The sequence below is a fragment of the Clinocottus analis genome, unplaced genomic scaffold (genome assembly GCF_023055335.1).
Source record: "Clinocottus analis isolate CAN_PGR_092001 unplaced genomic scaffold, fCliAna1.0.p SCAF_4, whole genome shotgun sequence".
NCBI classification, from domain to species: domain Eukaryota; kingdom Metazoa; phylum Chordata; class Actinopteri; order Perciformes; family Cottidae; genus Clinocottus; species Clinocottus analis.
The window spans coordinates 20971890-20983352 of record NW_027176153.1 but is presented as its reverse complement, the minus strand read 5'-3'; the positions used below and the strand labels follow the sequence as shown (position 1 = coordinate 20983352).

The following is an 11463-nucleotide window of genomic DNA, read 5'->3' as shown; positions in this document are numbered from 1 at the left end:
TTGCAAGGACAATGTGCACCGATGCACATTGTCCTTGCAAGAGGCCTCCTCTTGCAGCAGCAGAATGCCGCTCTCCAGGGATCTAATACGTCCTTTCAGGCCCATCTGAACGAGAAGAGATCTGAGAGTCTCAAACTTGTGGTCGTTCTGAGGGAGACAGAGCGGGAGCTGAAGTCTCAGCAGGGTCGATGGCAGAGGGGGTAGAGTTACTTCCTTAAAAACCGCAGCAGGAGGAAACCCTCTTGCTTGGCCAAAGATCCACGAAAAAGATAAGGAAGTGTTCATGGCCGAACCTCAATAATGGCAGATGAAAGAAAGCTATTTTTATTTTTTTTTGTGTGTGTGTGTGTGTGTGTGGGGTGGGTGGGTGGGGGGGGGGGTTGTATGTGTTTTTTGGTGATTATTATTGTTGTAATGATCTGTTATTGCCCTTCCTGTTCTGATGTCCCCTTTGTGTTTGTCCCCGTCTTACTTTGTGTAATATCTCTGTCTAAAATAAAATCAAATCATATAAAAGCTTTGTTGGCACGAATGAGTTTTTTATTTTCCCTATAACCCTTTGCACTTATATTATACATAATATCACCATTATCATTATACTGTCATTTTCATTATGATCTTTATTTGAAATACATACATTGAAATAAATAGGAGCAAATAAGTTCACCAATCTTTCCTTAAACTTATTCTATTTGTATATTTTAAGTTTGCAATCCAATTGAAATAAATGAAAAAACACTGTTTTCCATATATATATATATATATATATATATATATATATATATATATATATATATATATATATATATATATATATATATATTTACAATCAACGCCAAAATGACAAACCATACTTTGGTTTGTCATTTTTACCTCTTGACTTTCATTAAACATGTTTCATTTTACAAAATGTTGTTGGCGAAGATCTTCCTCTTCGCCAACACTGGCGATGAGGAAGATATTGGGTAGATAATGACAAGAAAATATATATACAACATTTAAATCATACCCTTTAAACTAAAAAGGCAATCTGGTTTGAATTGACATCAAACTCTAAGCTAATTCACACGATATTCAGTCACGGCGATGGTTTTTCAACGACATTGTTGTTCAGGCTTGTGTAGACGTGTATACAAGGGAAGATGGTTGTTGGTTTGCGCCGGCTGTTTATGATTAGCTGCAGGGCCTGAAGACCCGCCCCTTTTTAAAAAGGGGGCGTGTTTATCCGGGACATGGGTCATTTTTAGGGGAGGGCTCGTGTTAAATTAAAGACGAAGTGTTGTTTTGATCTGTTTTCTCGTGCAAAGCTCGCGACGGACGCGGCTTTTTGAAAACGTACGTGGTGACAATTTGCAGAGACAAATGTCGTTCAAGGCGGTGGGCGCTGCGGTGACACGCACGCTGTGGACTCGAGGACACGGGACTCCTCCGCTCGCGCGGACCCCAAAAGTGAACAGACTTTCGACAACATGCAGGCTGTTGACAGCCACAACGCAAGGCGGCGAAAATAAAGAACAAAGCTGCTGCAGCGCGGACTCTGACGGGCCGAATGGCGACGTGCACCTCTCCAAGGAGTCTCCTCAAAAAGGCAAGACCGGGGACAAGAAGCGGGCCAAGGAGCCCGCGGGTGTGCCCGGAGTCAAGAAACGGTTGTTCACCTCCACCGCAGCTCCGATGAATCAGGCGGCCTTCCTGTGGGCTCGGTACAATGACACCAAGCGGCTGGTTCACGGTAAGCAAGAGGGGGGTCCCCAATGTCCCCAAGACCACCTCAACCCCCCGCCCCCCCCCAAAAGAAAAAAGACCAACTGTAGCACATCCACGTCACCAAGGCTCCTCGCGCTGCAGCCATTAGTGAAGACATGTTGTTGACGCGGGGGATTGTTTTTCATCCTCTTTCAGACGAACTCTGACAGATGGCACGCCCGTGGTGCTAGGTTTCCTTGTGGACAAATGCGGGTTGTTTTTTTTTTAGAAAGTTTAAACATCAGTATGCTCTTTAAAGTAAAATTAGTTGGCAACCAGTTGCCCTCAGTTCCGCATTTTCTGCGTGTGTATGCGAAAACAGCCCCTCAAACGTATAAGGAATAAGTTCTGTAAAGTTGAAAATATTTGACACGTCTGTGAATATCTTGCCAAGTTGACCAAATTCGAGAAATACGAGCCAACTTTAGCATTAGGTTATTGTCATAATGGTATTTTAATGTCGTTGGTACTTTGTTTTTTTAGCAAAGAGTGACGAGTTTATGGAGGAGCCGACCAGTCATATGTACACTTGGAATAAAATGTATACATTTTAAAAATAAAAAATGGTTAACTTATTAAAAAAATAGAAAATTAAGCATTATTAGTTCACTTTGAACTATACATATTCGGTTTATAAATATGCACACGCTGGGAGTTTGTTTTTGGGTTAGACAACACACCTTGTTTAGGTTTAGAAAGAGTGCAAGGTTTGGGTTGAAATAAACTCTTTTTCTGGCTGAAAGCCCTGATGGCAAACTTTTCCCGTGTGCTATTAACATCGCCATTAAAAACTTTTCACAACAGCCATTTTGACATGTTAATTGCAGGTGGGATTAAAGCAATTAATTATGGCCCTGTTCCATTTAGATGTGCAGGGTCCCTGGTACTGCGCACGCTGGCTCACTGTAATTGCAGTGGCACTAAATGAAATGGGACCTTCATCCGATGTCTCACCTGTGTTTACCCTGCAATTGCGTGTCAAAATGGCTGCTCTGAAAGGGCATTGGGCGTGTCTGACCCCCACACACAATGTAAAGTCCTTCTGTAATGTATGTATAGAGCATATGTCTCTCAGCCAGGGAGAAGCATGAATTCTAAAGATAATAGGGTAATCCGAGATGAACTGTGCCTCGCCATGAATGTAGACGAGAGCAGGCGGTAGTACCTATGGGTGTTGACTAAACGCTGACAGTTCATCTGCCTTTTAAAGATTACACAAGATGTCACTGAAAAAGTTACTTCCTGACAGTTTCTGTGTCTGCTGCCCAGCTGCAGACCTCTTTGCAGTGACCTAGTCCTGTGCTCATATTGAAGCAAAGGGTATTAGAGGCTGCCTCAGGAACATATTGTAAAATGTTTGTGTGTGTATGCACGTGCCCATGCGTTGGCTGCATGGCTGTTGTTTTTATCAATATGTGCAAACATTGCAAGCGAAACTCATTAAATACATTAAAATAACCAACATTACAAGAGGTAGGGGGGAAAAAACAACTATGCCATACATTAAATATAATACTACATTTAATCTGTACAGACTGTTATAAAGTTATATTTTTTTGGGTTGAGGAGGTGGACTTAGTTCTGTCAAGAGACAGTTGGCATCCAAGAAGTACACATTACGCAATGTCCAATGAGCTTGCCAGCCTCACTAGATTGAACACAGCAGTGGAATTACTGCTTCTGTCTCTGCAGATGTCCACAGTCAGCTGGTTTCATAATGCAAGAGAATACTTTGTTTTTTAACACTGAATTGCCTAATCCTACCCATCCTCAAATGAAAAAAGGTGCTGGTGTTTTTTTGTGCCCTTTTTTTTTGTTGCTTCATTGGTTTCTTTCTACTGTGACTGGATTCATTAAATAAGTGTTCCCCATCTGCTCTCAGACTTGATCCCACCAGGTGCGTGTAACCTCCTCAACTCCTCCACCATCTACGCTAACAACGAGGTCGACCTGGCAGAAGTGGACATTTACGGTTTTGACTATGACTACACTTTGGCCATGTACTCGAGTGCCCTCAACATATTGATCTACAATAAAGCTAGAACCTTCCTAATCGAACATTTTAAGGTGCGTTTTACAGTCTCTGCATCGAGTATATTGGCATTACAATCGCTTTTAGTTTCAGGTTAATAAAATATTTGTCTTCCTGCTTGACAGTATCCTGAAGGCATCCACATGTATGATTACATTCCCAACTTTACCGTTCGAGGTCTGCACTATGACATTCAAAAGGTACATAATTTTAACTCACAAATGGGAAGAAATGTGCAAATTACTCCGTACTAATAAATATTTTGTTTACCTCTGTAGGGTCTTTTGATGAAGATAGATGCCTTCCATTACATTCAGCCAGGAACGGTGTATCGGTGAGCCGTCGATGCTGTGTATCTTAACTAACACTTACACCACGTTGTCTCTTAGCAGGGTTCTTACGGTCATGCTAAACCTGGAAAAGGTCACGCAATTTTAAAATTGTTATTTTCAGGCCTGGAAAGGTCCTTGAAATATGTTACATTCATGTTCATTTACATTCAAATGTTCATGACGTTCATTTACGCTGAGTTTGAAATAATTAACATACTTTTAAAAGAAAAATATAAGCAGGCAAACATGCAGGCATCTATTTAAATGTTTATTCTATTAATCAAACTATTGTCTCTCATTCATTTAAGTTGTACTGTACGCTTTGGAATTATCATTGTTAGTTTAAATACTACATTTGACACAATGTTTGGTCATGGAAATATGGTTTAAAGTCATAGCAATCCATTGGTCAAAATGTGTTTGACCCCTGTCTTAGTTACTAATCTACATTTCTACTGCTGCTGGCAAAGTGTGTGTGTGTGTGTGTGTGTGTGTGTGTGTGTGGGCCAATTTCAATTTGCAGTACAATATTTATTTGCATTTACATGTTTCAAGCAGTCATGCGTCTAACTTGAACGTTACAAAGACGTCATTGTAATAAATACACTTAAATTCGAAACCGCCATCACTCTAGTCACATATTTACGACAGTTATTTGCGGCTGTTGGCTGTATCTGGAGCAAAGTGAAGATGCACAGTTTTCTGACCGGGTTATGTAGATTATGTTACAGAATTAATTGTGAATTCAGTTTAGGACTTTTTTATGAGCATGTCCAAACTGCGATACTTTTTAGGAAGAAGGGGAAGTTGTTTTCACCAACTTGTCCGAAGGAAATTGGATTATTAAAACACTTTTTGCTTTCATCTGTGAGCGGTGTCGATGTGAGCTATGTGCATAGGACCAGAAACGTGTGTCAACTCCAGGTGTACACTCTGCTACAAGTTTTGGACACTACAATTTGTTTTGTGTTCCCAGGGGAATGAGCCCGGTGCCGGACGAGGAGGTCCGTGAGCTCTATGGGGGGACGTTCCATGTCCCGCTGGAGCAGGACAGCGGCTTCTATGGCAAGGTGAGTTTAAAAAAAAAAAAGGCTCTTCTTAAATTTGGGTGCGCGATGCATCTGATATAATCTCATCGTGCCACTTTCAAACAGGATTAAATCTGTCTTCAGATATTTAAAGCATCTGGCTTAGCGTGTTCACTGTTACATAAACCATGATGTTACATTTTGTAATCTCATTTGTTACTTTGACGTCAGCTGCAAGGCAGCGGTCCACTCCCTAAAAAGTAAGAACTCTGTGTCCACCAAAGTAATTTGTTTTTAGTTAGGATTTCTTTCTTTTTTTCAATGCTGCACTCGGTCATGAAAAGTAGAAATCCTTTTGAGTCTGACTGCCACAAAGGTTAACTTGACTTTGTGGCTAATTGGGAGCAACTTGAACAATAGTTTTTGATCTATTGGGTCCTTAAGTGCAGCGGGAAGTATGCCTCTCCCTCTTCTAATTCTCTTTGAAACATTCCTATCAAAAAATAGTTTTGGTATTTGGTGTAGTGAAAATGATTCCATATGTGATTAGGAAGTGTTCATTTTACAAGTTCACACAACATTTACTGCAACCCAAGTTATCATCAAGCATTTATGTATGTTTTCTATCACAGGGACCAAAGCTTAAGCAGTTCATGGACATCTTCTCCATTCCTGAGATGACTCTCTTGGCCGCAGTAAATGATTTTTTCATCACCAACGGCATCGAATACGATCCAGTTCACCTCTTCAAGGACATCTCGGTCAGTATATTAAATGATACATACTAGGTTTCAAGTTGTCCCCCCCCCCTTTGGCTTATACTGAGAAGTATACTGACTCTGTGTATTTGACTGTTTTCACACACTGTGATTCTTCAGCTGGAGGTGCAGGAATCTGCTGAGTTCAGTAACAGTTTGTAAAGGACTCTCATGGGTAGAACAAAGGACAATAACCGCTTTCTCTTGGTCCCGTGATGCCAGGGTTTCCTGTTACAGGGCACGAGTACAGTTAGCACCACATCTGCTTGGAGAAGAAAAATAAACAGTCGTGCAAAATGTCAGTTTTTAAGCGGTTAGGAAATGGTCCCAATTTCATATGACTTGCATAACCAAAGGAGAAGATTGGCTATTGCAGCGGCTCCTCCGCCGGCTAAGAGCAGGGCCTCTCTGCTCCGCATGGTCGCCAAAATCAACACAAAAAGAAAGTTCCTGGTCGTAACTTCATAATTTCCGTACATTGTGCCATTTCTTTCCGAGTGATTTAGTTCAGAGAAATAAAAAACAACTCCTGCTAGTTCAGAAAAGTACCATAACATTTGTAGATCTGTTATGAAGGTCTGTGGGCCCTTATGTAACTTTCATTTAATCCTCAGGAGGCAATTGGCATGGTTCACCTGAAAGGCTACATGTACAAATGGGTCATGGAAGATCTTGGTAAGATATATTTTTCATTCGTCTGTATCAAGGCAGCACATTACTGCACAAAAAAAAAAAAGATTACAAGGGAAGTTTTGTGCGATCTTCTTTCTCTCCATAGATAAGTTCATTCTGAGAGGCGACGAGACTGATGCTGTTTTGCATCGCTTGGTCAGTCATGGAAAGAAACTATTCCTCATTACCAACAGTCCCTTCAGCTTTGTGTAAGTGGACACCGTCCGCCAGCGACGAGTGCACTCTGACCCATAATGACTGTAAACCGTTCTGTTGCAATCTGTTATTCTAATGGGTTTGTGTGTTTTTTCTTTTCTTTTCCTGTGCGCAGGGATAAAGGAATGACTTACATGGTGGGAAAGAACTGGAGAGACTTCTTTGACGTGGTCATAGTCCAGGCAGACAAACCGCACTTCTTCACTGATTGTATCAAGTAAGTAAATGTTTTGGAGAAAGCTGGGAACGTTAATCATCTTGTTCAGAAATGTTCCTAAAGTGTTTACTCTTGCAGACCATTCCGGCGCTTGGATAGTAAGGGAGACCTTCAGTGGGAAAAGATAAACAGTTTGGACAAAGGACAGATCTACAAACAGGTCTGTACAGCTTTAGGCTGACTGCCTGATCCTCTAAGCGTTGTTTATTTTTCTCTCTATTCAGGAGCTGCGTTACCTACATTTTTGTAAATGTTTTGAACTCTGTGTCTTTAATGAACCAAAGAAAATGGAATGTGGTTCTTTTGTGTTTTCAGGGAAACCTGTTTGACTTTCTCAGACTGACGGGCTGGCGAGGTTCACGGGTTCTTTACTTTGGAGACCATCTTTATAGTGACTTGGCTGTAAGTTTCAAATCATGCAGCTGAATCGCTGCATTGAGGATCCACTGGATAACTCAAATATTGACTTTATTTTCCCTTGTATTAATTCACATTATATACCTCATGCATTCAGAACGACCCACTGTCTCCACCTATTGCACAATTCTGAAAGTCTCCAGTGTAACATCTGGGTGGGGCAGAAAAGTGAACATTTCAAACACCAGATGGCAGCACAGACTGATTTATATGAATGTAGAATCAATGGCATTGCTTTAAAGGGTATAAGAACTCATTACCAGAAATATATATATTTAGCATTTAGATTTTAATTCATTCGTTAGATCTGAAAAAGGCTAAAATTGGGTTGCTATTTGACTTATTTGTGTGCAGCAGAGTATTGTAAACCCTTTTGGTTTTGACTTGAGGCACTACCACCTACATGCTGATCAGAAATGTGTGCAAATTGATTTACAAACAAGTAGCAACACTTTTAAAATCTACTCTGTACCCAACTGGAAGCCACTGATTCACTCTTAAAACAAAGACTTTGAGAAAGGACAAAGCTAAAAACGTCTGGTGACGAAACAAGTTGCGTGAACGAGTGGCTTGAAGGGCGAAGGCTTCGCTCTAAGATGCATCACTGTGCAGGTTGGAGTTTGACCAAAGCGGTTTGACTTGCAGGACCTGATGTTGCGTCATGGCTGGCGTACAGCAGCCATAGTGCCTGAGCTGGAGCCCGAAACCAAAGTGGTGAGCAACAACCGGTACACCGTGAGCCTCACCTGGCTGCAGGCTTTGACCGGCCTGATGGAACGCCTGCAGGTGAGAAGTATATGAAGCTTTTACATTTTGTTTTGACAAACATCAGCATTGACGTGCCTCCAAATGTGTTCAGGGTTAAAAGAAGAGGGATGTTTACATGGCGAGCAGCTGGTCCTGTTTCTTAAGCCTCAAATTGCCTCATCGTGATGTTTTCTTTCTTTTCTTAGACTCATCGGGATCCACAGTCCAAACTGGTTTTTGAAGAATGGCAGCTTGAGAGAGAAGAGCTCAAGTGGGTGCCGTTAATCCATCGTTCAGTTTCATGCCCCTACTTTTTATCATGTTCATACCATGGTGCATTTATAGAAGCACTTGTTACTTAGAGAATGTAAAATATGACACTGTTGTATTGTAAAATAAGGTATGTAAATGGATATAAAGTGGGAGCTCCGCCTCATCTAGATTCATAGCCGTCTTTATTATTCCAGTCAATAAATACAAAATTAATCTATATGGATGGCATTCTGCCTGTTAATAGCTGACTTTTATTTTAGATAATTACTTAAACGTGCTTAATTGGAAGTGCGAGACGTTCACGCGGAATTATGTAGTTTTAAGTTAGCGAAGTACTCTACTTCCACCACTACATGTATGAATTGCTACATGCTTAGATCATATTAACATGTACCTCTAATCTATTATGTCGCAGGGTGATGACAAAGAACGTGTTCAACCCTCAGTTCGGCAGCATCTTCCGCACGTGTCACAACCCCACTTACTTCTCCAGACGACTCTCTCGTTTCTCCGACATCTACATGGCCTCCGTCAGCTGTCTTTTAAATTATGACCCGAACTACACCTTCTACCCCCGCCGCACGCCTCTGCAGCACGAGGCTCCTCTGTGGATGGACCAGCTTTGCACTGGCTGCATGAAAACCCCGCATCTGGAGGAGATGTCTCACATACGATGAGGAGGTCTGCGTTCTCCTTCGGTGACCCGGTGGACATTTCTTTCTTTTTAATGTCTTTTTATAATGCCTGGCTTCTTTATAGTCAAGAAGGTGCCCGCACTACTCGCTGCTCACAGGGCAAAGCGTTACTATACCGACCCACAGGTCTCCAGCGGCCTCGCTGGAAGGTGCTGTAGTTTTCGCCTCCTGTCCTGTGAGCAAACGATTCAAGATTGCCAGATACTCTGGTTGCTGCTTGAATGACGGTGATATGACAATGATGAACAATATGCAGCCACAAACGCACAAATGCAACTAATAAAGAAATAAAATCTGAATTGTGTTCCCTTATTTACCACGTTGCAAAGGTATGCAATAATACAAAAGCTATAACAGTTCAGAATAAGACATCGGTAGGTGACTCGCCCTCCCTAACTGCACAGGTTTTTGGAATTTGTCGTCTCTAGAAGCTCATTATCTCTCAAAGAAATATCTTTAACCAGGATTCAACACCTCACATTTAAATCCAAGTGTAAGAAACCCTGTATAGAACCCTTTGGAATATATTTTTATATCTCTTGAATGACTAAATTTATGGTTGGCATGATTGACTGACAACGTTGTTGAAGTGTCACATGGTTGTTTAGATTTTCTTCTTGGCCGACGCATGGTTAATTTATTTTATTCTTTCTTGTTCAAAGGATTTATTTCTTCCTCAACTACCTAAATATATGGAGACGCCAGAGGACAACCTGGTGCACAGTTACATTATGTGTGTTACTTTACAACACACTGCATTAGCGTTAGTAGGACATCATGGCTGTGATGACATCACTTCTTGATTAAAAGGTTAATTGCAGTCTGTGGTCGCCCCCTTTGAGAAACACAGCAACATTGACATTAGCTACATTAAAAGGAATACTATTTGTTGAGCTAAAACGTCAATAGTTAGCTTGCATAGTTTGCATGTTTAGACCTGTGAGGGGATGAAGAGACGTGAAGACAAGCAGCGCATGTGCACTTACTATCATTTTAACTTTTTATCTCATAATTTAAACTTCATCTCATAATTATGTCTTGTTTAATCTCATGACTTTTTATCTCCAAAATTTCGATTTTTTTTTTTTTTATCTCATGACTTATGACTTTTTTTTCTCACAATTATGACTATCTTACAATGACTTTTTATATTATAATGTCGTCTTTATTATCTCATAAGTCTGACTTTTGATCTCATAATTATGCACGTATCAAATAAATGACATTAGTGAGTTGTGCGCGGAGTCAAATCTGTAAAATTGTCTTCAATTTATTTGATTGGTTGCGCGGTTGCTAGGCAGCGCAGCCTCCATTCATCGCGCCTCTACTCCGCATCTCAAACTCATTCACTCTCAGCCGCCCGCCTGAAGACAGCAGCACAGGTACGGTTCTCTCTCTCGCTCTCTCTCTCTCTCTCTCTCTCTCTCTCTCTCTCTCTCTCTCAGCGGGGCTGTGACCTCATGCTCACGTGCTAACTGTTCTTGTTAAGCGGTGTGTCGCGTGTCTGCAACAGCCGCGGGTTCATTCAACGAGCTGCAGGAGCGAGGGGGAAGTTCAGCAGAGCTGTCCCGTGCAGGAGTTACTGGGGTTGTGGCAGCATCGCCGCGTGGACGCTCACTGTCTGACTGTGACGTGCCAAGGAATATTGTTTTACATTGAGGCAAAATAATGTAAAAAAAAAAATCAAATACATATCGACTTCTCGCTGACATCATTGTTGCATGTGCTGTGAGAAGTTTGGATGTGTCTTATTTAGCCTGTTTTCCATTTGCTCAATGTTTAGTGAGAAGTTATTGGTGTAACGGGAACGTATCTGAACAGAAAGCAAACATACTCCGGTTTCGTTTTCCATCAGGCGTCACTGCAGATGTTTGTCAAATAAGATAAGATAAGATATTCCTTTATTAGTCCCGAAGTGGGGACATTGCAGGAGTACAGCAGCCGACGGGACACACGAGACACGTGGTAATATGCATTCTGGTGGGTTGTAATCATTTAACATCATTTTGAATTTAAACACACCATAAAAACAAATAAGATATTGTTTTTTTCCTGCACTGCTTTGTATTTCTTTGCATTTTCTGGAAGGCTGACTGATGTTTCAGTCTATTTCATGGCCGCCTGCCTCCAGTGAGTAAGCCTCTGAGGCTGCCAGGTCGAACCATGTTCATAATGTGCTGACCTCTTTTAATGTGTTACTTGGCAAGGAAGCCTAGAAAGCCTCAATGTACTGAAACACAAATGAATATATTCAACACATGCATTATATATACATTTGAATTGACAGAGAAACTTGTATAGAGCAGTCCCTAAAGTGATGACACAGATTT

At 41.2% G+C, this 11463-nt stretch overlaps 1 protein-coding gene across 1 annotated transcript; it reads left to right on the top strand.

Moving 5' to 3' along the window:
* Positions 1-1260: 1260 nt before the first annotated feature.
* Positions 1261-9432, top strand: nt5dc2 (5'-nucleotidase domain containing 2). The gene is made up of 14 exons (XM_068598644.1): positions 1261-1732; positions 3629-3813; positions 3904-3978; positions 4057-4112; positions 5087-5180; positions 5771-5899; positions 6511-6571; positions 6675-6777; positions 6900-7001; positions 7080-7161; positions 7317-7403; positions 8064-8204; positions 8372-8436; positions 8854-9432. Exons 1-14 carry the CDS (start codon positions 1363-1365, stop codon positions 9113-9115), a joined length of 1812 nt encoding a protein of 603 aa, XP_068454745.1. The 5' UTR covers positions 1261-1362; the 3' UTR covers positions 9116-9432.
* The last annotated feature ends 2031 nt before the right edge of the window (positions 9433-11463 follow it).

Bases quoted from the DNA above. Each gene is read 5' to 3' on its own strand.
- nt5dc2 (XM_068598644.1), top strand. From the start codon at position 1,363: ATGTCGTTCAAGGCGGTGGGCGCTGCGGTGACACGCACGCTGTGGACT. The intron at 5,900-6,510 runs GTCAGTATATTA...TTTAATCCTCAG, and splicing joins ACCTCTTCAAGGACATCTCG to GAGGCAATTGGCATGGTTCA. The intron at 7,404-8,063 runs GTAAGTTTCAAA...TTTGACTTGCAG, and splicing joins ATCTTTATAGTGACTTGGCT to GACCTGATGTTGCGTCATGG.